Genomic DNA, 27,325 nt, shown 5'->3' on the forward strand with positions numbered 1-27,325 from the left:
TTTAAGAAAGGTTTCTGAGCTGTTTCAGTGGAATTCAGAGGACTTTTATCATTTTTGTGTATGGAAATTGGGTTCATTATTATTTGTCTAAAATAAAGCCACAATAGAAACAAATGAGTTCACTAGAAGAGGGTGAGTCAAGAAAAGCAAATGAAAGTTAAACGTTTCTTCAGACATAAAGTTTATGTAAACTTTTACTGTGAGTTACAAAAAAGTTATTTGACAAGAGAAATATTATTCCTGGGAGATATTTGCAAGACAAAGGTCTACAGTTAACTCACAAAAAGCCTCCTTCCATCACAAAAGCAAAACAATTCATTTTTCTCTAATTTTGGCTTCCAGCTAAAATCCATATCTTACCCTCCTCTTACTCAGATGAGCTCCCTTACCACAAATTTAATATGAAAGGATGTAATGATTTTTTCAAATAAGGAGGAGATTTATGAAAACTAATTTCAATTTTATTGACTTTAAAAAAGGCATCAAAATAAAGAGCAGCATTGAGCAAGGTTTATACTCCTAAAAAGATTACTGTACTTGTATTTTGAAAATAAACAGGCTTATCCTGAAAAAAGATTATCTACTTTTCATGTTTGTTGTAACTAATCAACCATCTATCTACGAAGGTGTGTTTACACTGGTACACATGTTGTATGAGTACTTGTGTGAGATACTTGTTGAATTAACAAATCCAGAAACATTTGGTCACTCAAAAACTCTTGAGAAATACATTTTGGAGTGAACTACATTTTGTTTAAAAATTGACTTGTATGAGTTGATAATTGAAGCTTTTCTGATTTAGACAATATCTGCCAACATCGTTGTTTTCTTTTTTTATTATACTAACAGCAGTGTACAAGTGAACAAGTAAAAAACTCCACTGCATCACAATCCATAATTAACAATGATATAAAAACTATGATAACAACCAATGTTAAAAACACCACCTCATTTTGTAGAATCTACATGCGAAGTTCACTTGAAGTAAATGCTCAGATGTCAGTCAACATGTATTGGGATTTCATTACCCAAACTTTAAATTTGTATCCAGACAAGAATAACATACAAGTTCTCATACATGTGTACCAGTGTAAACGTACATATGCAAGAATGTTAATGAGCAAAATATAGCAATGTAGTAGTAATGGGAAACAAGAAGGTTTTGAAATTACAAATTTTATATTTTTACTTATATAAAAATATGTTTATTAATGTAATTTAAGTTAAAGATTATTTTAAATACAATATTATAACAGTATCAAAATGTCTTAGTTTATTAATAATCTATGTTTTAGTATGATATCTATATATCTTAACTTTTCATAATCTATTAAGGTACAATTTATACATACTTTTTTTAAATTAACTTTTCCTTTTACGGGTATATATACAAAAATACAACTTCTGGCTATGACCATAGTGAAAAAACTGATAAAGAGATGTGCAATTTAAGAAGTAATGGATGCACCACAGAGATTATATAATTTTGTAATATCATGTAACATAATTTTTTATTACGTAAGTTCAATCTTCATTAGCCAGTGACAAAAATTTGCTCCAACTGCAGGATGTAGCATAGCAGCTACAAATATTGTCAGAATAGCATTAATAATTTGTTGACTATTATTGAAATGCAAGGGTAAAAGTTAAAAATGAAGGGGATTCCTCTGGGGGAGTCATAAGGGTAAAAACCTTCATTCGCTTGCTACTTCTTCTATGATAGATATCTTTAGTTTCCTCATTCACCTCACAGCTCATGTTGTGTCTTTCTTGTGATTATATTTTCTTACAAACTGAAAATGAATAACAAATGTACAAAAATAGTTTTAAGAGTGGAACTAAAATATTTAATTTTCGAATGATTTTGTATTATAATTTTTATTCTTTATTATGTAATTCTTTTTAAGGCAAAATTAGTTATAGATATATTATTCTTAAAAGGTAATCAACAAAATTCTCAGTAGTTAGCAAATAAAATTAATCTTCTCTCTTTCTATAATACTTATTTTAAAAACGCTTCAGTTATAATTTTATTTTTACTTTACACATAATTATTTAAAAGAAAATAATTTCTTTGAAATCAAAATTCAGAAAACATAGAATATCAGTTACTTTTGTTGATTATGGGACATTTTAAATTACATACATATGTTCTCAATACAAATACTAACTTTACTGTTATAGTTAATGCACACATTATCAAAGTTACTATCGTGTTCAAACTATTATATAAATAAGTTTAAGTTTTAAATTTACTTAAGCTTTTTCTACAGATTTACCTCTTTACAGATTTAATATTAGTTCTAAATCATCTTCTTCATCAAAACCATTGTAAAATGTTACTTTCCCAATTTTTTAGCTTGTATTAAACTATTTTTAATTAACATAACCATAACATTTTTTAATTAATTTTAATTAAAATAACGTATTTTTAACTGTCCAATCATAAATAATACAAGTAGGGGTTTTCACTGATAAATCTTTCTTTAGTCATCATTTCCTCAATGGTTCCGTAAATTTAGCATTACTTATTATACTACTGACTTTACTTTCAGTATAGTTTTTAAGAATCATGTATCCGGAAATTTGATAAATATACAAACATAACATCCTGATTCTAAATAATGAACAGCTTCTGTACAATCTTCTCTCAGAAACACACCAGGTTTAGTGTATCAGCTTTTGTTGAACTACTTTTAACACTTATTCATTTGATAAATATACAAACGTAACATCCTGATTCCAAATAATGAACAGCTTCTGTACAATCTTCTCTCAGAAACACACCAGAGGTCTATCAGCTTTTGTTGAACTACTTTTAACACTTATTCATTTGATAAATATACAAACGTAACATCCTGATTCCAAATAATGAACAGCTTCTGTACAATCTTCTCTCAGAAACACACCAGAGGTCTATCAGCTTTTGTTGAACTACTTTTAACACTTATTCATTTTTGATAGCTTTTGGAAACTATTCATGTTTAAAATATTGATTTAATGTGTAAGTTATTTATCTAGTTATTTCCATTAAATACTAATAATAATTTCCAAGAACATTTTTTAATGTTGATTAATTAAGATTGAGGGTTTTAGTTTATCTACTAGTCTTACAATAACAGTCAGTATTACTTCTAATGTTTCTTAACACATTCCATTAGACATACAACCGAGTTTATCTCTTTTCTCTGACATTTCCAATAAAAAATATAGTGTCTGTTAGGCATACCTTGAAATAAACTAAAGTTACATTAGTCTGCAGTGTAATCTATGGAAATTTAAATTAGATAATTTAATGATTAGATTGCATCTATCACTTCTTATCATATTCTTATCAATTGCTGGCTCTTAGTGTGATATAGCATATCTATACTTCTGATGCACTTTTGTTTTTATTTACTTAGAGCTTTGATTATGAAGAAAGATTCATAATCAAGGCCTAGAGTCACATTACAATACATGGTAGTCGTACCGAGTATTTGCCATGTACCATATATTAATTTAAATTAATATGATAAACATATTGTATTTATACTATTATATAAAAATCGAATGGTGTCTGTCTTTGTGTTTGTATTGTGTGTTACTCAATCACGTAAAAACTACCGGACTGATTGTACTGAAATTTTACACAGACATTCTTAGGGTCCCTGGTTAACACATAGGCCTCTTCCTATTACAAAAATCCCTCTGGGCTACACCCCACTGGTCTTGACAATTCCCTTAACCCTTCATTATCCACTGTATTTACGGACTTGGATTAATCAGTATATAGGAAATGTGTTTTTAATCACCTGTTATAGGCAAAAATACTAGGTGTAATAATTTATACATGTAACATTGAATACAGACTGAATTACATTTACACGCACGGGGAAGGTGAACTGGAGCTAAATTCAACATTTACATTGTTAATTATACTTATTTGGAGCCTATTTCTATTAATATTGATTAAAATTTATTTTTAAATAAACATTTTTGCCAGGATTAGTTTTAAATTATTTAAAAAAAGATTTGTAAAATCTACTGCTAACTTGTTATGTTTAAACTTGCTAATCTAGCATCTATTTGGCAAGTTTACATTTTTAAGTCTAACTAACATCAAAGTCTTCCGTTTCTCATCATGTCAAAACATTGCTTAGGCATTCAAGAAGTTATTGAGTAAGCAGTGTTTTGATGCGGTTCAAACACAAGGTTTTGATGTTATTTATGAGACATGCTGCGTAAGTCTAAGAACAAAGATTTTTAAACCTAGTTTGAGTTTAAAATGTAGATAGTAGAGTTTAAAAGTATTGGGAGACAAACAAATATTGCTACAAACATTTGGGAAGCACACTTATCACTGTTAGGACCGACACAAGATGGTCGAGACTGAGAGCCGTGGCACTGCCTCGTCCTGTATTGCACAAGGAACGCTCACAGCAGGCAGTGCACGCGTAGAGTTTGGTACGTTCTCCGATCACGATGCAGCCCGGCTCACAACGATGTGTACAGTTGCGCTCCAGTGACCACATACGCTGCACGGATGTTGAGTTCTCTGTACTTGTTGTGTACGAATACCTTTTTACCTGTATCAACAAAAACTTTGTTAATAAATAATACATTAGGTACCTATGCATAGTACAAGTTTATTTACTCCAGTATACTGAGTGTCCCAAAAGTTCCACCCCCTACCATAACTTTTCCAAGAACTTTAAAATCTGATTTGGAAATATGTACCGTGATAACATACTCTTAGGATGTTTTATTATAGACTTTAAAATTACCCCCCCTTCCCCCAAATTGGAGGTAAGGTCATCTCAACAAGACAATAGACAATATATCTTTATTTTGTACATTCTTTGAGAATTACAATGGCGTCAAAATGTTATGGGTTTGAGTAAAAAAAATACAGATCAAATTCAGCAAGATGTCAAGCCTCCAAATCCCATTAAGTTCTCCAGTTTGTGAATTTATCAATGGTGTAAAACGGGTGCTTCACCAACCACTTCTTCAGCTCCCTCTTGAAAGCGAAATTACCTGTAGTTTAATTTCTTCAGGCAGGATGTTGAACAACTTAGCTCCCATATAAGATGGCTTTTCCGAGTACAGTGCCATTCTGTGTGTTGGTAAATAGAAGTTGACAGCCCAGCGTGTGTCATATGTATGCAGGTCTCTGCCTCTCGCCACGTTGTACAATGTACATACATTATCACTTGTAGTATATAGAGAGACACTACAGTGATAATATTGAGCTCAAAAAAGGCTCTTCGACAAGTATCTCTGGGCTGTAAGCCAGCCAGAACTCGGATACACTTTTTCTGAAGAACAAGTGGTCTCTGTATATTTGCCATGCTTGAACTGCCCCATACTGAAAAGATAATTAGCCAAGTGTAATTAGGATAACTCATAACTCAAATTAAAGACGGTTTTGGTAAGATGTCAAGAAATCCAATGTTTGACTATTCTGTCCAACAATGGTACTGTTTGAAAAAAGGTAAATCTTCTAACTTCAGTGAGATACTATGTTGAATGGAGTAAATTTAAAGATCTCTAATTTGAGCCACTCCTCTTCTTTTAACAAAACTTTCAAATGCGTACCTAATCACACAATATTGTTACTGTTACAAATTTTATTCCTTAAGTGTGACTCCCTAATGCTGTCATGATTTTAATTTAATAAGATTTCTGCAGAAGCCTGTAACATATTCAATGCTACCTTGAGGCAGAAAGTTGTTTGTATGGTTGAGGAATCCTCTTAAGGCTTTGATGTTTAATGAAAAACTGGATCTTTTTGATTCTGGTATAAATTACATTATCTCTTCCTGAAAGCAACCTTAGTAATTACTTAATTTACTATTCTGTTATCATGTATGATGAATAAGAGCAAATTAGTTCTGATATAAGGCAGTTCTCTTGAATCTGTATTTGAATTAAGCAGATTCACAGGACAAAATGATATCCATCCTAAATGTAACTGCTAAGAAAGACAATTTCTAGAGCTATTATACTTGAGTATTAAACTGGAATCACTAAACATATACATAAATAACATTTGACAGCAATGTTGCAAGTACTACAAATAATTCTTTGCAATCTCAATCAATGAAAAGTAACAATAGAATGCAAATTATGTACCATACAAATAGTGCGATGTTCAGGACATTTGTAGACCAGTTTGGACTCATCACCTGACGAGAGGTTACTGCACCGATCACCATCATCCATTGTATCACACTTGTAACACCAGAGGTCAAGCTTCTTCACCTTGGCTCCATCTGTTTGGTGGTGCTGGTCACTGATGAACTCTCCTACAACATAGCAATATTACGTTCAATACCAGATGTTGCTGCACCAATCACCCTCATCCATTGTATCACACTTATAACACCAGATGTAAAGCTTCTTCACCTTGGCTCCATCTGTTTGGTGGTGCTGGTCACTGATGAACTCTCCTAGATCATAGCAATATTACGTTCAATACCAGATGTTGCTGCACCAATCACCATCATCCATTGTATCACACTTATAACACCAGATGTAAAGCTTCTTCACCTTGGCTCCATCTGTTTGGTGGTGCTGGTCACTGATGAACTCTCCTACATCATAGCAATATTAAATCAATACCAGATGTTACTCCACCGATCACCATCATCCATTGTATCACACTTATAACACCAGATGTAAAGCTTCTTCTCCTTGGCTCCATCTGTTTGGTGGTGCTGGTCACTGATGAACTCTCCTACAACATAGCAATATTACGTTCAATACCAGATGTTACTCCAACCGATCACCATCATCCATTGTATCACACTTATAACACCAGATGTAAAGCTTCTTCTCCTTGGCTCCATCTGTTTGGTGGTGCTGGTCACTGATGAACTCTCCTACAACATAGCAATATTACGTTCAATACCAGATGTTGCTGCACCAATCACCATCATCCATTGTATCACACTTATAACACCAGATGTAAAGCTTCTTCACCTTGGCTCCATCTGTTTGGTGGTGCTGGTCACTGATGAACTCTCCTACAACATAGCAATATTACGTTCAATACCAGATGTTGCTGCACCAATCACCATCATCCATTGTATCACACTTATAACACCAGATGTAAAGCTTCTTCACCTTGGCTCCATCTGTTTGGTGGTGCTGGTCACTGATGAACTCTCCTACATCATAGCAATATTACGTTCAATACCAGATGTTACTCCAACGATCACCATCATCCATTGTATCACACTTATAACACCAGATGTAAAGCTTCTTCTCCTTGGCTCCATCTGTTTGGTGTGATGCTAATCACTGATGAACTCTCCTACAACATAGCAATATTAAGTTCAATACCAGATGTTGCTGCACCAATCACCATCATCCATTGTATCACACTTATAACACCAGATGAAAAGCTTCTTCACCTTGACTCCATCTGTTTGGTGGTGCTGGTCACTGATGAACTCTCCTACAACATAGCAATATTACGTTCAATACCAGATGTTGCTGCACCAATCACCATCATCCATTGTATCACACTTATAACACCAGATGAAAAGCTTCTTCATCTTGGCTCCATCTGTTTGGTGGTGCTGGTCACTGATGAACTCTCCTACATCATAGCAATATTACGTTCAATACCAGATGTTACTCCACCGATCACCATCATCCATTGTATCACATTTATAACACCAGATGTAAAGCTTCTTCTCCTTGGCTCCATCTGTTTGGTGGTGCTAATCACTGATGAACTCTCCTACAACATAGCAATATTAAGTTCAATACCAGATGTTGCTGCACCAATCACCATCATCCATTGTATCACACTTATAACACCAGATGAAAAGCTTCTTCACCTTGACTCCATCTGTTTGGTGGTGCTGGTCACTGATGAACTCTCCTACAACATATCAATATTACGTTCAATACCAGATGTTGCTGCACCAATCACCATCATCCATTGTATCACACTTATAACACCAGATGAAAAGCTTCTTCATCTTGGCTCCATCTGTTTGGTGGTGCTGGTCACTGATGAACTCTCCTACATCATAGCAATATTACGTTCAATACCAGATGTTACTCCAACGATCACCATCATCCATTGTATCACACTTATAACACCAGATGTAAAGCTTCTTCTCCTTGGCTCCATCTGTTTGGTGATGCTAATCACTGATGAACTCTCCTACAACATAGCAATATTAAGTTCAATACCAGATGTTGCTGCACCAATCACCATCATCCATTGTATCACACTTATAACACCAGATGAAAAGCTTCTTCACCTTGACTCCATCTGTTTGGTGGTGCTGGTCACTGATGAACTCTCCTACAACATAGCAATATTACGTTCAATACCAGATGTTGCTGCACCAATCACCATCATCCATTGTATCACACTTATAACACCAGATGTAAAGCTTCTTCACCTTGGCTCCATCTGTTTGGTGGTGCTGGTCACTGATGAACTCTCCTACATCATAGCAATATTACGTTCAATACCAGATGTTGCTGCACCAATCACCATCATCCATTGTATCACACTTGTAACACCAGAGGTCAAGCTTCTTCGCCTTGGCTCCATCTGTTTGGTGGTGCTGGTCACTGATTCAATTCAAATCGTTTTTTCACAAAACGTTACATATTATAGCAGTGCTATAGTAACAGGTGATATTGTCTACTATTATAAACTGTGTTAATCATACAAGTAGTATTCATCGATATAAATATTATTAAATTTAAGTGCTAGTATAAAAAGTACATTATTATTAGTCACACTGAATAAATAAATATGCAACAAATAAAAGTAATTGGATATTATGGAATTAAATAGTAAATATAAAATTCAGAGGAACTTAAAACACCCAATTTTGTTTTTTTTTTTTTTATGAACTACAAATCAACTTTGCTATATTATTATTAATTTTAGATAATTAAAACATTCTTAAAAAACATTATCATCTGTATTTGAGACCTATTTTACATTAACTGCATTTTATACTTTTAAAATGAGTGTACAATGTATAATACTTGTCATTTATAAATGCATATGGACTATTATCTCATTATTAATATAATGGTAGAATATAATTGTGCACAATGAAGTATTTACTATCCTACAATGATTGGTGGTGTATTTCTATATATGTAGCTAAAAAAGTAGGGGAAGACATTTATATTCATGCTGTATTGTCCTTGCAGACAATAGGATATAATTATTTTTTTGGGAAACCAGTTTTATGTTATTGTATTTAATAACTGAAGAAATAAATTTTGGTTTTCATCACAGTCCTGTATTACCCTCAGATATTAATCAATTGTTATCTGTATAGTAAATAAAGATATTTTTAGGCAACATTACAGAATAGTTAAATTTTAATTTTAGTGGTTGTTGTGTGTCAGTTTTTTCTGTTATTTTTTTAAGAAAAAGAGGCCAATCCCCTTTTACACCTTATTTTGCCCATCCTCATGGGCCACTGGTCCAACTACACAATTACAAGTGCTATAACTAGTGCCAATTGTACCCACCTACAGTACTATTGTAGGAAAATACATAGAACATATCTGCGTTTGTCTGGTACAGTTAAAAGCTATACAGTAGTTATCAGCATGCTGCTAAGATAGATGTAACAGACTTCCAACTACTCAGTTCATAGAATATTTGGTTGACCCATACCTGATATAGATGCTGACGCGACCACAATCAACATAACTGTCCATGCTGTACATGGTGCTTCCATGTCTGTGTAACTGAGCTAAGTACAGTGTTACTATCAGAGCTTTCTGTGGTCCAGCATGTTCATCCTAGCAGAAATGAGGATAACAGTTATTACAGTTCAGGCCTATCTGATTTACACAGTGCACAACTATAATATGGTTTTATGCAGGGACTTTCCACCGCAGTTTTGTCAGCAAATTTGATCTTAAGTTTAAAATATTAAATAGAAAAGATGTAAGAGACTTTTCAATTCAATTTCATTATCCAGTTGCTTAATACCTTCAAATAATTTATTAGTCAGTCTGACAACAATTTAAAATTGTAACATTTCGTAATCTACAGTTCTGTTCTTGTCAGTCTCATACCGTACTGGAGAATATCCCCACTCCTCATTAAAACTTAAGTTGGTAATGAAGAATCAACGTGATGTAAAGACAATTGAAATTAGGTACATTGGTATTATATGAAAGCCACTCTCTCCCTGTCTACTACATATTATCAGTGATATATGTAGTTAAATACATAGTATTATAAATAGAAAGAGTTGAAGTTAACCTTTATGATACCGCACTTTACGATCACCAAAGCCCGCACTGATGGCCAGGGTTGTGCCTGATCTGTACTTTTCCAGTGCCAGATCACATTGGATTAGGGTACCAAAAGTTACTGTTACCAATTCCCTGCCCATTCTAAAAAGCACAAAATTTACATACTGTAGCCATTTAATTTTTCTAGTTAGAGTAAAAAACCTGATGTAACACTTATTCATGACTATTTAATGTAATTTTCCCAAGTCAGCCAAGAATCAATGTGCAAAAAAGAATAAATATGGATATTTCAATAAATCAATATAATTTTTGTTGCAGTTTAACCATTGCAGAATAACAATTCAATACATTTTCACTGTGTTACGTTCCTAAGTGTAATAGCAAATAGATCTATACACTGTCTCCATGAGCTGATTGAAGAATTTTTAGATTGGTCACTCCCAATTCCCAGATTATTCTCATGCATTGCAGGAGTTATAAATAAATTAAAAACCATTTAAATCATAAAACTTATAATTTTAAAATTGGTTCAAAATAAAAATAATGTGGCAATGGTAAATTTTTATTCAGCCATTAATGAATATATCTGCATAATACAAAAGTATATTGGTTTGAATAGGAAATAGAAATACACTCAAAGGATCAACCAAAATACAATTTTTCAAACAATCATAAAATTTAACACTTTCTTTTGCACCACACAACCAGTATATACCGTATTACATTAGGTCTTAGTAGGTCTCGGAAAAGACGTAAAACTATAGCGATGTCAAAGTGATATTAATTGTTTTCAAGACAATAATGTGAAACCCTGTGTCTGTTAATGTGTCTGTTAACTATTAAAATCATTTTATTAGCAATAAAATTATATGACAGCAATAACTATTATCAGTACATAATTAGGGTAATCTTTTTTATTTAATAAATTATAAGTGGTAAATAACATTTAGAACTAATTGTCTCTTACTCATTTAATTTTGCAATCACACCCACAAACTTATTAAGATGCCATATCCACTAAATTTTAAATTGTATGTTATGGAAACCACAATTGCAGACGACACAAGTTGACATTCCAACAACAATCGATTACGTGCGCCGCTGCAGACTACAAGCAGTTCCATATGATATCAACTTACAGGTTATACAACGTCTGAGAGTGAAAAGCACACCAGCGAGGTGGTATCCATTTTGCTGGGTTGTTAGGATATGAGATGCTAGCCATTTAACTTCCAAGGATGGTGATGTAATAATAATTTATGATGCTTGTTCGTTAAAGTAAGGCCGTGACTCAAATTTGTCTGATTTGTTGAAAATATTAAATTAGTAACAATCTTTTACAAACTAAGTTTAGGTTTTAAGGAAATAAATTATCTTATTCTTCTAATACAGCCCTATAAACAAATTGGCAATTATAAGGTTAAAGGCCAACCTGGCAAATCACGAATTTGACGTTACCGATTCAATCCTCCTGAATAAAAATATATATGGTTTTAGGGGGTATATTCATAAATAGTTAAGTTTTTAATGTCCTGTTTGTGTGCTGTGTCTGGATATCTGTAACTATTATCTGCGACTGGGACTGATAGCGTATCTGTTATCTGAGCGCTCCAGGGCAGAAGTCAGTGTTTTACAAGATATCGTGTACTGTAGGTTGGATCGAGTGAGTGCGTGACAATCATGGATAAACCATACACTAGTTTGACGAATCGTGGTGAATTGTGCGTGTCGGAGTGTTTTCTCGAGCATGTTAAGAGTTTACGTTTTGACCGACAGGAGATTATTTCCTTTTTAATAAAACATGGAATTTTTAATAATGGGTGTACTTCTTTGTCGTGCGGTCGCGTATTGTTTTTAATCTGGGAGACTTTGATGTTTCGTTGTGACAGAAAACTTCGTAAAAGTAGTAAAACAAGTTTTGAATGTCGTAATTTAAAAAAAATCGGCCCGGGCAGGTTTATTTTTCGAAAGAACGCGCTTAGACATAGACACATATTTTGGTTTGGTGATCACGTTGTTGCATTTGAAGCCAACGAGACAACGCTATATTTCATTGGAGTTTGGCGTTATGCATATTCTGTGGAAGGCACTAATGGTAAATGTTCTCTATTAATGTCCATTTATATATTTATATTAGGGGTTTTCATGATTTATTAAGTTTTTACATTATTGCATTTGCATTACTATTCAATTTATATTTCTGATCAACTCCTCTAGAATTTGATATTTTACTGATAGGTACTATCTCGAGGGATGTTTTTCTTTCGTTGGCATCAGCGCAGCCCGCGCTGATGGCCGGAGGCACTCGTCTCATCCGCTAACTAATTAATTTGTAGCTCGAAATTAAGGAAAACATTGTTCATTTGGGTTAAAATTCTACACATTTCAGTATTATTTTTCATTTACGTTTGCAAAGATGGCACCGCATCCGATGACGTCATCACGAGGTTGAATCACGGTCACAAAAGGTAACGTGACGCCTGACGTGGCTGTACAACATAGAAATATTGCTCTGCGCGTGAACAGTTGTTCCATTTTTTATGTTCTACAACTTGTTATTTCTCATTTGCACCCCGTTAAATCTTATATTGTTTTGTTCTGTAGGAAGATTCCAATAAGTTAATAACGCAAAACTCACATATTGCCGCTCCGGCTATTACTTTCACAATTACCAACAAATTAGAATTTTAGCTTACATTTCTTTATTCGAAGACTCGTCATAGATTCATAAACTGGTTTCCGAAGGGATAAATCGACTCTCAGTGCAGTTGAGAACGTGTTGGAGACGTGTAAACGTGCGTTTGAAACCAAGGAAACTACTTCTTATTTGCTCTGTGATCTTTCACGAGCTTTTGCAGAAAACGAAGCATAGAGTTAAAGAGGAAAAAATGGAGTGAAACGTCAAAGTTAAAAGTATGTGAGAAGATTTAATTTTAGAGCACTCTTGCGTTGTAGTATTCTCCCTAGCTCACCGGAAACATGTTGTTCTAATTTCCAGTTGTTAATTGTGGTAACCGTTTTAAATTCTCTAAAACAAAATTGGTCCAACCAACAACTAATTAAGTTATTTACTTTAATCTGTAGATCTTCACTTTCAGTTACTATTCAATAAACATACCACCAATACACTTTACTAATACTTTTGTCCACAGGAATTCTGTCGGTTTTAGAGAAATCTTAAATATTGGTCAATAAGTCTGACTCGAACGAAGTCAAATATTTAGCTATACAAATTATTAATTACAATTGAATTAGATTTGACTTACAATACACTACTATCACTTTCTAAAAGTTTTCTGATATCTTGCAATTGAACTCTCTGTAGTCTGTGAGATGAACTTATCTTTTGTTGGTCTATGACTATGCAATTGTGTAAACTGCCGCCACTGCAGCAGACGATTTTAAATCTTATTATTGTACTGTACTAATCTAGGTTCCTTATGTTTAGGTTAGGTAATATGAAAAAGTAAGGAATAGGGTATTTTGTTGTGTTTGCTAATAATGGTTTGAAATATTGTTTAAAACTTAAATTGCAAAGGGATATTAACAAATTAATACATTTATTGACCTATTAGGTCAATGATTCTGCATTTAAAATTATAGCCTAGGCCTAAATCATGTTGCATTTTGCAAGGTTTTAGTTTTTAGTTTATGATTATGCCAGAAGACATTCGTGATAAATCACTGTTAACACAAGAAAAACTTAATTTGAGATCATGGGGATTACCAACAACTATACTAGAGGTAGAGTAATTAATTGATAGTGTTATATTTATAAGGATAGATTAAATGTTACAAAATGGAATAACCTCAAAAAATTAAAACAACTGTATTTGAGATTCTACATCATTATAAGTATTATGTAACTATCATGATGTAGACTAATGAATACCATCAGTGCTGAATTTAACTTAATGACATTTCAATATTTTTAGCCAGAGAAACATACAAGAGCCAATTGCTCATGCTTATTAATATGCACAAATTACATTGTTTGAATTGCAGCTGTAAAAATTCTAATAACACATTTTACTTTGATATAACAATTCTTGTAGTTTTATCACTAGATAAAGGAATACAACATTTTCCATTATATAATTTTTTATTTTGTGCAAGGCCTTTCTGAATCAAAGATTCCATCATCAGGCACTTCACCTTTGATTCAGAAAGGCCTTGCACAAAATAAAAAATTATATATTGGAAAATGTTGTATTCCTTTATCTAGTGATACTACAATTACTCGTTTTTCCAGTGCTCCAAGATTCTACATAACAATTCTTATTTACATAGTAAGATGACATTGCAGGTTTAGCTAAAAATGTTCAAACTTTTTATAAAATCAACATTTGGATAAGTTACTGGAATACTTTGTATTATTAAACTTCACCATAAACTAACTTACTTTTATCGATATTGGTTTCTTACAAGTAAAGAATACGTTTTCATTACTGTAAGAATTACATATGTTCTTTTCTGGCCATGGACGGTAATCAAAACTTAGAGAATTCTGAACATTGGAGAAACAGAACAAAATTATTAAAGCTGGTGGGTACGATTAGATGGACAAGTAAGAACGATTCTCTCAAAACTGCTGTTTTGATGTGATAAAACAAACCCTTCATAAACTGAGCTTTGAAAATGATTCAAATAACGATGCCGATACTATAGCTAAATATAAAGGTTTGCTGAAACAGTTGACCGATTTTGAAGTTGTTGCTGCCATGCATATAGCCAACAAAATATTTAAAGTTCTTAACCCTGTGACATTTTGCTTTCAATGCACTACAGTTGATTATGAAATGGTTTACTCCCTGATGAATAAAATAAAAAAAGAAACTTAGTCAATTAAGAAATAGCCTAATACATTACGGAATAATGTATGTTCATAGATAAATGTATTCGTAGAAAACATGAGTTTACCTCTCAAACATAAAGAAGATCATGAAAAGAAAAATATTCATGGATGAACTACTCTTGACCAAGTAACAACTGACCCCCTAATGAAAATTAAAGTTGACATTTATTTAAAGATCCTTGGCACAATGACTGAACAGCTATAAGATCTGTTTTCGGAACAATCATTGGCCATAATGACTGAAATAACATTGTTTCCACATGATGTTTCAAACAAAATGAATGATAATTTACAGTAAAATATGGTGATATTTTGAACCATTTACAGTATGATGAAATAATTGATCAGTTTTCCAAAACCACTAAATGTAGACAAAAGTTGTTTTCAGAATGTTAAAACTCATTCAGTTAATTTTCTCTGATTTATTTTCACCTCTTTTTATTTCCTTATAGCATACAAGATGAATTTATAACTAGTTACTACATTTAAATAACCAGTTTATTTAACATTAAATAATTCCATTCCCACTCGCTTAACAGGAAAAGATTGAAATATTAAGATATGGGAAGGGGGATAATTAGTTCATTCAGGAGGAGGGATTGGTGTCATAGTTGTTGGGGGGGGGGGATTGGCACCCCTGAGTTATACTATAAACACCAATTTCTGTATAATTCTACTTCATGAATACAACTTGTATATGTTCTATTCTCTTGTGCTAATTATTGTTTATGTTAAATAATTGAATCTAAAGATCTACTGTCCCAAGTCAAGTAATTTGTAGACATTGTATTGATAACTTTTATATTTGTTGTTGCACCGGATTGACTCAATCTGTTTTCATTATGAACAGAAATATGCTGCCAAAGGAATCGAAAACATGTTTCCGTGGCAGGTGGAATGCCTAACCAGCGATGGAGTTCTGGCAGGAAGAAATCTTGTGTACTCAGCCCCTACTTCAGCAGGTAGGCATAACAGTTCACCATGGATTTGATACAGAGTGCTCTAACAAATATGCAGGTTTCATGGTTTATACCTTTATAACAATTCATGGATCCTCTGTTTTCTTTTTTCTTGTTTTATAACATTTCTGACTAAAGTAAAGTGACCATTTTGCAATTTTTAATACTATTGAAAATGTTGACGAGATTAGTAAACAATGTGAGAAGGCAATAACAGTCACATAGCCCTGAAAAAGATAATCTCCTATTTATCATAAATAAATGCTATACACTTTCATTCATTGTCTTGGAAAATTATTTATAGTATCAATTTTAATATGAGCACTCCATACTGTACAAATGTATTAACAAATGTTGGCTTGAACAATTAAAAACAAATTTGGTTTTTGTTCCTTTAAACTCCACATTACTGCATTATTTCAGGAAAAACGATGGTGGCAGAGATACTGACGATCCAGACAGTTTTAGAGCGGAAGAAGAAAGTCATCATAATCCTTCCTTTTATTTCTGTAGTCAGAGAGAAGATGCTTTATTTTCAGGTAAGTTGATTGATTTTACGGTTACCAGGTGGAGAGCTGCACGTATAAGATGTCAGACTTTGGATCTGAGTTAGAGATAGCACAGGCTCAGTTACTGTCTATAACCCCACTGCTTGTTAGTAGCGCATTACAAATAAATGAAACAGTATCAAATAATAATAATATTAATATACAATTTAGTTACGAATTTAAACCCTTTTTAATTATAAAAGATCACCATGTATACATAAAACTCGTTGCTGGTTCGGTTTCTGGAACTAAATCCATTTAAGCTTTTCCTATTGAAAAACGAATGTCTATGTTTAGACTTCAACAATCTATTATTTAACAAATTAACTCTTGTTACTGATTCTACAAACCACACTCATAAAAGGAATGGGGAGAAAAGGTTCAGGCCAAAATGAGAAAGGCTTGATCACAAAACACAGATTGATGATTGATTGGGGAGATAGTTGTGGAATATACAGTGCAGCCTTAATGTGCATAAAGGTACCTTATTAGGTCGCTTATTCAGTATCCATATAACCAACTGCACTGCTGTAAGCCTTCAGGAGTTGTTGTGTCTATTGACTGAAACTGTGTTTACAGAATCTGTTGGGTAGCAGCGGTGTGCGAGTAGAGGGCTTCATGGGTAGCCATGCTCCACCAGGAGGCCTACGCACTGTCCACATTGCCATCTGCACCATCGAGAAGGCCAACAGTCTCATTAATAGGTTGGACCAATAGTTCCTTTACATTTTACATTCTCCAAATGAACATGAAAAGCACACTAATTTAAGGTTGACATATAATTTTTTGGACAGAAGATGGGTTTCCACAGGAAAGGTGAAATACTCAACAATAAGATTGCTTTACAAATGTTTTGACATGTTGTGATTTGGAAAATTATAAATACAGCCATAAATGGCAGCATTTGCCCATGACATGCCTAACAAAGGATAATATTTAAATTCAAATATAGATAGTTCTTTATGATTAGAGTAAATATAATTACAGATTTATAATCAGTAGTGAAGAATATAGGTTTATTGAATAATCCAGGTTTACATTGATCTATAAAGTAGGAATTGAAAAATGACAAAGCTATTTCCAAATCATATAATAGGTTCACTACCAAAAGTTACTGAGTCATTGAGTGGTGAGTTTGTCAACGTAAGATACCTTGCCACTCAGTACTCAATACAGTTACTTAAAACCCACAAATTGACTCTTTGCTGGAACTATTACTGATGAAACTCAAGTACATTGTCTTGCCTTTAACTGTCTCAGGCTGCTGGAGGACCAGGGACTGGACTCTGTGGGATGTGTGGTGGTGGACGAGTTACATCTACTTAGAGACCTTCACCGAGGCTATCTGCTGGAACTATTATTGACAAAACTCAAGTACATAGTCTTACCTTTAACTGTCTCAGGCTGCTGGAGGACCAGGGACTGGACTCTGTGGGATGTGTGGTGGTGGACGAGTTACATCTACTTAGAGACCTTCACCGAGGCTATCTGCTGGAACTATTATTGACAAAACTCAAGTACATAGTCTTACCTTTAACTGTCTCAGGCTGCTGGAGGACCAGGGACTGGACTCTGTGGGGTGTGTGGTGGTGGATGAGTTACATCTACTTGGAGACCCTCACCGAGGCTATCTGCTGGAACTATTGCTGACGAAGCTCAAGTACATGTGTCTCAAGTATGTAAATACAATCAATAAGCTATATATTTCTGGCATGAACTACACAATCACTATTTTAATTTGATTGCAAAGTCCCTTGTTTCTCACTGGCTGGTATTTTAGGTGTCTTTTCCAGTTGTTATAGGTTATAGGAATGGGTGGGAGCCGTGTTTAAAAATAATTAAATGTATGCTATTCAATTCATGCTTATTCAATTTAAATGTCTTTAAATAATAAAACAAATAGTATAAAATGATTTTTGAAATTTATTAATAGTATAAACAGTACTGGTCCCATTACATATCCCTGGAGCACACCTTGATTTACAGTCAAATGTCTTGGTCTGGTTATTTCTCTAACTCCACTTTTTGCTTATTTGATTTCTATTATTTGTTTTCAGTCTTTGAGATAACTTTTCTAATCACATCTGGGCTGTGCATTAAGCATAATTTTCTTAACTTATGTAGAATTAGTTCATTGCTTAGACAATCGAATGTGTTGCCTAGGTCTAAGAAGAGATTTGTAACAAGTTTTCCTTCTTCTAGATTGTTAATTATGTATTCTATAAGTCAGTCAGTGTCAATTTGGTTTCCTCTTGGTGAAACCATGTTGTCTATCATTTAGTAAATTAAACTTGTCACAATGGTCCAAATCTTCTCAGTACAACCTTCTCTTACCAAATTACAGGAGATAAATTTTTATATAATTACAAAAATCAATTATTCCTGCATGCTATTTTCAAAATTAATGTTACTTTCTACTAATGCATTTTATGTTCAATATATTAATTAATAAATTGAGAAAATTTGATATAATTCTATTCAGTCCACAATTCTGTATTCTTTATTTCACTAATAAATGTAATACAATGGAATATGCATGTTTCCATAAATGCTTAAACTCTGTATGGTTTGTCTGGACTGAAAACCACCATAGTTTTTTAAGGAATTAAATTGCATACAGTGAAACCATAATTCAGTATGTAAAGTTAATACTTAATTCGAGACTATGTCTACTAAATCATAATTTGAATGTTGTAGAGACAAATTGTTGAAGATACAGGTGGTGGGGATGTCGGCGACGTTGCCCAATATTGCAGAGCTGGCTGCGTGGCTGGACGCAGCTCTGTATGTCACGAACTTTCGACCCATACCTCTCACTGAGTACCTCAAGGTCAACTCTGGTGTCTACGATGCTTCCACACTCAAACTGATATACAATATTCAGCCTATTGTCAAGTTTAAAGTAAGCACATGAAAAGTAATAGTTTCTGTTTAAATCTGCCTTATTGAAAGTATTATTTTAGATTCAAGTTAGATGTGGTAGATTGGTATAGATAGATAACCCTTTGGAGGCCAGTCTACATTACTGGAAGTAAATCAGAAATACCAGGCTATTTTTATGGGATTTGCAGAGTTCCGGAGACACTATACAGAGTATATTTTAGGAACTACAAATCATATTCTTTACCTGTTTTTTTTATGTTGTATACTATAAAACGAGCTACCATAATACACGTTATTTACTTACAAAAAATATATCGGTCTGAATTTTTAAAACGTATAATGAGTATTGTGAATTTTAAATTTTTGAAAAAAAAAAATAGTTTCAAACTACTGCTGGCTAGTGATTAAAAATTGATACAAAAATATTTTGATGCATAAAGTCATACGTATTTTAACAGTAAATATGTCTATATACAACTACAAAAAGTATGACTCAAGAAAATTCACAGTCAGGAATATTATATACGTATATAATTTTGTACAAAATCCTAAATATCGTGTTTTCCAACAATGGATGGTTATTTTCTCTAAACTGGTTCTAAGTGTTGACATAGCACATAAAACACAAACTATGTTCAGTTTGTAAAAGCAATACATCATAAATACACTTACCAAACTGTTTCAATGTTCATACAGATGAAAGTGGGAGATTGCTAGTTGGCTATTAGAAGGTGTTTCCATGTAAACAAAAAATGTTTGAGTAATACGCTCAATAGAGTGTACACACTCCACAGACACTACATTATATAACAACACAACTAGAACACATAGAAAAGTTTTAATTATTGTATATATCTTGATTATACACTTCGGTAATTCAGTAGTGTAGCCTTCCATTGATTACATGTTCAAGGAGTCATTAGACTTAAACCAGGTGTACATTTTATGGTAGTGACAATAAAATAGGACTCATGTGAACTAAACCAAATGTTTTCCTGATAAATGTGCTCTTAGTTCAGTACACTCACAACAAATTATTTACAAAATAAAAAATACAAATTTTTGTCTAATTTGGAACACTGTATAAGGATAATATATTCCATGCAATTCTCTTTTACACTTCTTGCGAGCTGTTCTAGATTTTTTCATTTTGTCACCTCTTTGTATGCTCTTTGTGCTGTATCTTTCCTTATTTCCTGGCAGTTTGAAAATCCCTTCCCATTTCTGAATTGTTTTCTCTTTCCCCAATGTGAGCTACTTTTAATTTTTCTTACAATCCAAGGTAGAGTGACTTCTTCAATGACAGATTTCTTATACTGATACCTTGATAAAGGTTTTCCAGTACAATTCAATTTCTACAGGATGTAACTATTCAATACCATTCTTCGTATAACACAGTATTGAAACAAACCTCTCAGTTGAACTTTGAATTTAGCTCCAGCTCACCTTCCTTTTATTGCAGCGTCTGGTATCTGATGCTGTCTCAGACTTGACTCCTGGCATCTGAAGAGATCCAAAGAAAGTTGATGAAGAAGAAGCTCAAAACGAAACATTTATATCGTTTTTACATCAGAGACACTTACAAATAGGTGAAGTGGTAGTCTCATTGTATCATCAGGTACACCATTGAGTGCACTACGATGTGATAGACACGATCTCTAATGGTGGAGCAACCAAGTTTTCTACACATAGCGTAGCTGTGGTGGGAAGGGTTAATTCAGTTGAACTTTGAGTTTAGCTCCAGTTCACCTTCCTTTTATTGTAGCGCCTGGTATCTGACTGAGCAACCATAGCTACGTTATGTGTAGAAACTTCTCAGTTTGTCGACATATATATACATCATGTCTGATGTGTCATTCCTCCCATATAATCACAGTAATTTGTAATCAAGCATTGGTTTACTTAAACTTCTGTCTTCCTCTTGTCGTCATCTTTATCTACATCAATCTAACTTTATCTACATCAATAGGTTGCCCTCTTGATGATGCAACAATTATAGTTCTTTTTTGTTTTTTCCTCTAAAGGCAAATAACAGAATGTTTACTTCCTAAAATAGTTTTGTTGTCCCACTCAAAATCTTTTACCTAATGTGGCAGATTTTTTTCTAGACTGTAATTGTACCAGTATAAAATGTACCATTGTTGTGCAAATATTTTATAAGTGAAATACTAGAAAAAATGATCACAAAATATGTGAAATCCCCTTTTCAGATAGTTACGCATACTCAAAAGCTTTGTAACTGCTACAAAGCCGAACCCAAATTGTTTTATTTCTTGTTCACCTTTGTGCCTCTACAGAATGTGAAACCTATACAGTAATTTATGATAGAATTACACAACAACCATGATTTTATTCCCCATTTATGATGATGTTTATTGGGGATATACTGTAATAGTTGCAGACCAATGAGACTCTCATCAACAGATAAGTATTGACAGGATGTGTAGTAGTGTCTGAATGTACTATTAGCATGGTTCACAATTGGCTCAAACTGAGCACAAGGTTACAACCAGGTTCATTAGGTTTAGTTAGGTTGTCACTGTTTTATCAGGTTAAAAAAGAATAAACCCTTTGAAACTTATTGTGAGTGAACATTTTGGGAAAAAGAGTAGCTGAGAATTAGTTGTTGCCCAATAACTTTTATGGTAGGTTTCTTTATTAGTCCCATGTTTATAACCACAATTAGGAAGGCTTGAATTTCATCAACAATAGTAGCTGCCCTGGACCAAAACATATTTGATAATGACATATTGAGAAGATTTGTTCATACAGTCGACTTTTGATAATTCGAAATTGGCGGGACATGCAAAAAAATTCGAATTAGTGAGAGTTTTGAATTACCGAGAGTTTCGATTTATTGAGAGGAAAAGAAAACTATTTGAATTACCAAGCGTTTTTTTATTAAACACACAATGTCATACGGCAAACTAACAAAACTTAAAGAACATTAATTTCTAATGATTAATTGAAAAAATCTGTTATCTTTGATTGCTTTTTCTTGTTGATTCGTGCCTCATCAACGACCTTGTTTATCAAAAATAGTGCGTCGAACACTTCCGGCCCAACTTCTGTCTGCAAAGAAAAGAAAGAAAACAACTGTCACAGCGTATTTCGTAACAAATGCCGAAAATTATGTAATTTGTTGGTTGTATTATAACTTATGACATACAGTATTTACATTGAAGTTTTAAACTAAACAAACAGCTGATTTTACAGCCCTAAGACCCTAAGGTTAAAAAAAGTCTACGCTACTTTCGGACATCAAATTTAGTAAAAAAATGATGGATAAATTGCAGTGTGGAGAATATGGCATTTTTAAATCAGTTTAACAAATTGATAGGCTAACTACAGTAGTTTATTGCGATGCTTTTACCTGGAGAGAAAAATGGCGCAGCTTTTCTAAGGATGTGCTGGCCTCCTTCAGTGTGACAGGCGGGAACTCCTGGTCTTCCTCATCGTTATCAACATCAGGTTGTTCTTCATCTTTAGCGGCCAAGATGTCAGCATCAGTAAGGGTTCCCCATACTGCAACTTCGTCATCAACTTGCACAAAATCTTCAAATGGAACATCTCCTATTACAGGGTGAGATTCCCAAGGTGTTGGCTGCACAACTTGAAGTTCTTCATCGGGTGTGTTAACACAGAATCCAGACTTACAAAAACAGTTAAATATTGTCGTTTGACTCACACTTTTCCACGCTTTTTCCACAATCAACATGGCTGTGAGAATAGAGATGTTTGGAGTTTCATTACTGTCAATTCCATCCAGTACAATCTTGACTATTTCATGTCTGTAAAATGCTTTGAAGTTTTGAATTATGTCTTGGTCTAGAGGCTGCAACTTGGATGTTGTATTTGGTGGAAAAAAGTGAAGTTTCACATTCGAGAGATTTGGAGGGTTGTTATGAACTGAACAGTTATCAAGGAATAAGAGGATTTCACAATTTTGTTTTTTCATGTCGCTGTTCAATGAATTTAACCACTCTTTAAACAACTCCGTTGTCATCCACGCCTTTTTGTTCGAGCAGTAGGTTACGGGAAATGACTGGATACCTTTAAAACACCTAGGTTTTGCTGCTTTCCCGATGAGGAGGGGCTTCAATTTTTCGGAACCATCCATGTTAACAGTCAACAGAAGAGTTAACCTTTCCTTACTATGTTTCCCTCCGTGGCATTTCTCGTCTTTAAATGTAAATGTCTGGTCTGGCATGCATTTAAAGAATAAGCCGGTCTCGTCGGTGTTAAAAATGTTGTGTGGTTCATAACTTTCTGTTAAGCTGGACAACTCTGCACGCCAATCGGAACACACACTGTCGCTAACGCTAGCGCTTTCCTCACAAACCTTTTTAAAAAATATACCATTACGTTTTTTGAAATTAGTCAACCAGCCTTCGCTTGCTGCAAAGCTGGGGATGCCAAGCTCTTTAGCATATGCCTTTGCCTTTTCTTTTAAAAGCGAACCTCCAACAGGAACATTTTTATCTCTACACTGTCTAAGCCATGTGACTAAACACTCTTCTAATCTAGGATATTCACCTTTTGTCGTTCTTTTTCTTCCTGCTACGGAACTCACTTCAACTATTTTTTGTTTATTTTTTAGAATGGTAGACAAGGTACTCGCAGGGATTTGAAATGTTTTTGCAACTTCCGACTTCGCTTTACCACTTTCTACCGCCGCGATCACTTCTTTCTTTTCCGAAAGAGAAAGACATTTATATTTTTGCTTAGTAGCCATCACGACAAACACTTCTTACACACAACAAACACGACTTCCACACAACACGGCGCAAACATAACCAACACTGCAAAGAGTATGCTCTGGGACACAGGATGCAAAGTTTCTTGTTATGACAGGAATAAGTTGAAATGCGTGTTTCCCACCGGCCGACTCTCAATTCGAATTACAAAGAGTTCTGTCGAGTGAACTTCGAATTACTGCGTGTTCTGTATCGGCCTAACCTCAATTCGTTTACGTCATTTCGAATTATAGAGAGTTCCGCCGACAAGACTTCGAATTACTGCGTGTTCAAAATTAGTCTGTCCTCTGCGGTAAGTTCGAAATACCGAGTGTATCAAAATGCATTGAAAAATTTTGAAATAGCGAGAGTTTTTCAAGGGACCGGCCTTTTCGTTCGAATTACCAAGAGTTTTGAATTATCGAATGTTTGAATTATCGAGAGTCGGCTGTATATTGTTGGGCATATCTACTAGTCTCTTTTACCTTTAGCTCCAAAAAAGCCATACTAAAAATAGATTGAATAGGCTATAGACCTAGAATCTGGCAGAGGACAGTGTTGGGTCCAGGTAGTTCAGAGTACATAATGTTTGTTCATTATCCTGGGGTAAGTAGGGTATATCATCCTCTTCAACAGGAATGTCTGGAACATGATCATTGCCAACCCTTACACTCCTAGGCCTACCTCTAGCCTTCCCTCTACCTCTCTTGCTAAGTCTCTATTTCTAACACTACTTGGTCTGTCTCAACATCACTCTCATCACTATCACTGATTGGAATGAAATGAATAGGCCTACCAGATGATGTTGATGATAAGGGTTGATTTTAATCGATAAGTTTCCATGATAGATCTTTATCAGAATCGTCAACAAACGAGCTATCCAAGTTCATCCTCACTCTTATCCAACTCACAGAAGTCTATCTAGTTTACTAAAACATAAATCATCGTCAAAACGGACACTCACTGCTCTTCACATAAATCAAACAAAAAATAGTGTAAATAACACTATTTACAAAGTAAACGTACCTTAGCAACTATCTGTTTGTTTACTCCCCAGAAGCAGCGACTGGCACGTGGTCTGACCATAGAGGAAATAGACGGGCGACATTGCATGTATACAGATATAGAATAAACAAACAAACAATCAAATACTATTTACAAAACCGTTATATTTTGTTACTTTGGTTATCTATTTAGACTTTTTTCACAAAAATTTGATTGAAATGTGTCATTGAATAAATGAAAAACTTTCATTATGAAACTTCCAATATATCAGAAGTTTGCAGTATTCGCTTCTATTACCGATTTCTGATATATCAAAAGTTGACCCCAAAGGGTTAAATGTTCTTATGGTTTGGTTTATAACAAGTATTTCCTTGTTTGCTTTTGACGTTGGAAGGATTGTGATGGAAACAGGGCATCCTTCTTTCTTAATACAAACACATCCAAAAAAAGAAGCTTGTTTTGAACTTCCATATCAATTGGAAACTTAATGTGATTCAGAAACTCATTCGATTTAGTGTCTCCATGAGAAAAAAATCCACATACCTCCACCAAAACTTTGGTATGAACTGAGCTTTTTTATATTCAATACTATTTTTGAGATAGCTTCTTTCACGATGATGATGTGCAATTCTTTCTTTGAGTAATGATTTACAGGCAGAAGACAAAAAGTTTACTGCCTTTCCAATATGGAAAAAGGAGTTTTTAGAGTTAAGCATAAAGGTGTAAGGTTTCAATCTTATATTAATACCAAAAAGTTAAATGATTAGTTTGTTTAGTTAACTTAAGATACAAGCTTACAAGATCTTTAATTTGTTACTGGTTCTGGGTCCATACCAAAAATCAATTCATTGTATTAGACGATGGAAGGATTTTGAAGGAAATAGGACTTTTTTGGACATTTGTCACTGTTAAAAAAATCAGTAAAACTTAGTTTCGAGATCTGCAACCTGATCCCTTTCTCAGGTGAATAACTAACATAACACATAACTACAATCTTGGTTAAAGTAAACCAATAATACCAAAGTGTTGTGACATGCATAAGTCAGGAATCACAACAACGTTTTGTGTCAACTCAAAAACTTTAACCACTAAAAACTTTTATTTAATTGTTTGATTTTAAATTTACTAAGAACATATCTAACAACAAAAACATTTATAATTAACTTCAATTATAAAAATAACAAATTATTGATACAGCATAATTTTATAATTTACTAGCGGGCCCGGCGCGCTTTGCTGCGCATTTCAATAATTTTTTGCAAAAGTTGCCCGCGGCTTCGCACGCAATTTCCCGTTGAAAACAGTACACTATATTCACTTATTCTTTTTCTATCACATTCTAAACATTGCTGAGATAATTGATAGTCGTTCCATCGTGAGCCTCTTGGGCGTATTATGAAGGTATGTACCATATTCCTGCCTCTATCTAGCTGTTACCCACGGCTTCGCACGCAAATCTTAAGAACCGAAGTCCTTATATTACTTAGTAAATTTTTTTTTTTACTATAATAAATTTTAGATTAAATTAGTTATATCTCCGATGCCACGATTGAGCTTGCTTTGTTGTCTCGATCGAGAGAATATGTACACACGGAGTTTTGAGAACCATACTTCTGTCAAAAAAAACAACTAAGGTTGATTTTATAACATTCTTTATATTTGTAGCCAACGTAAGATAGTAATTATGATATCTGCATTACTCTTCTGATCAAGCATGAGCATGGTTTATATTAAATAAATATTGCAGTTAAAGGTGAATTTTTACGTCAAATTTGAATTGTATTATCTGGATAGTAAAGTCTATGTTTAACAGTGATTGCAAAAACAGTTTAAACAAAATTTGTCGTTTCTCTTAAGCTTACTCTATGCTTTAAAACTATAAGTGTAATATATGTTTACAAAGAACAGCTGATTAAAAATTTGAAAAGACGTTAACATATGTTTGCTGCAATGCATTTCTTATGGGTATTTCTGTAACCAGTGGGGCGGAATCCTGAATCGGGAAAGGGATGGGCATAGCTTATAAACCTTCTCCGTGGAAAAATACATATACGTACAAATTTTCATCATGATCGGTCCAATAGTTCACGATTC

The 27,325-nt window shown here is 33.8% G+C and overlaps 2 protein-coding genes across 3 annotated transcripts in view; one reads left to right on the forward strand and one right to left on the reverse strand.

Moving 5' to 3' along the window:
• Positions 1-1,177: 1,177 nt before the first annotated feature.
• On the reverse strand, positions 1,178-11,343 carry LOC124359045. The gene is made up of 4 exons (XM_046811441.1): positions 11,213-11,343; positions 9,656-9,783; positions 6,118-6,290; positions 1,178-4,568 (listed from the first exon to the last, which is right to left on the reverse strand). Exons 2-4 carry the CDS (start codon positions 9,717-9,719, stop codon positions 4,314-4,316), a joined length of 492 nt encoding a protein of 163 aa, XP_046667397.1. The 5' UTR covers positions 9,720-9,783; positions 11,213-11,343; the 3' UTR covers positions 1,178-4,313.
• Positions 11,344-13,659: 2,316 nt separating this feature from the next.
• Positions 13,660-27,325, forward strand: part of LOC124359047 (DNA polymerase theta-like) — an 86,237-nt gene continuing 72,571 nt past the window's right edge. For both annotated transcript variants that reach the window (XM_046811442.1, XM_046811443.1), the window contains exons 1-6: positions 13,660-13,989; positions 15,951-16,062; positions 16,483-16,598; positions 17,187-17,311; positions 18,154-18,282; positions 19,305-19,509. In XM_046811442.1, the coding sequence (XP_046667398.1) occupies positions 13,897-13,989; positions 15,951-16,062; positions 16,483-16,598; positions 17,187-17,311; positions 18,154-18,282; positions 19,305-19,509 (780 nt within the window). In that variant the 5' untranslated portion in view covers positions 13,660-13,896. The remainder of the gene's footprint in view (positions 13,990-15,950; positions 16,063-16,482; positions 16,599-17,186; positions 17,312-18,153; positions 18,283-19,304; positions 19,510-27,325) is intronic.

This window comes from Homalodisca vitripennis, chromosome 4 (assembly GCF_021130785.1).
Source record: "Homalodisca vitripennis isolate AUS2020 chromosome 4, UT_GWSS_2.1, whole genome shotgun sequence".
Lineage (NCBI taxonomy): Eukaryota > Metazoa > Arthropoda > Insecta > Hemiptera > Cicadellidae > Homalodisca > Homalodisca vitripennis.

Excerpts from the sequence above, each read along its gene's own strand:
- LOC124359045 (XM_046811441.1), bottom strand. The coding sequence starts at position 9,719 with ATGGAAGCACCATGTACAGCATGGACAGTTATGTTGATTGTGGTCGCG. Across the intron at positions 6,291-9,655 it reads CGCGTCAGCATCTATATCAG|GAGAGTTCATCAGTGACCAG; the intron begins GTATGGGTCAAC and ends GCTATGTTGTAG. Across the intron at positions 4,569-6,117 it reads AACATCGCACTATTTGTATG|GTAAAAAGGTATTCGTACAC; the intron begins GTACATAATTTG and ends TTGTTGATACAG.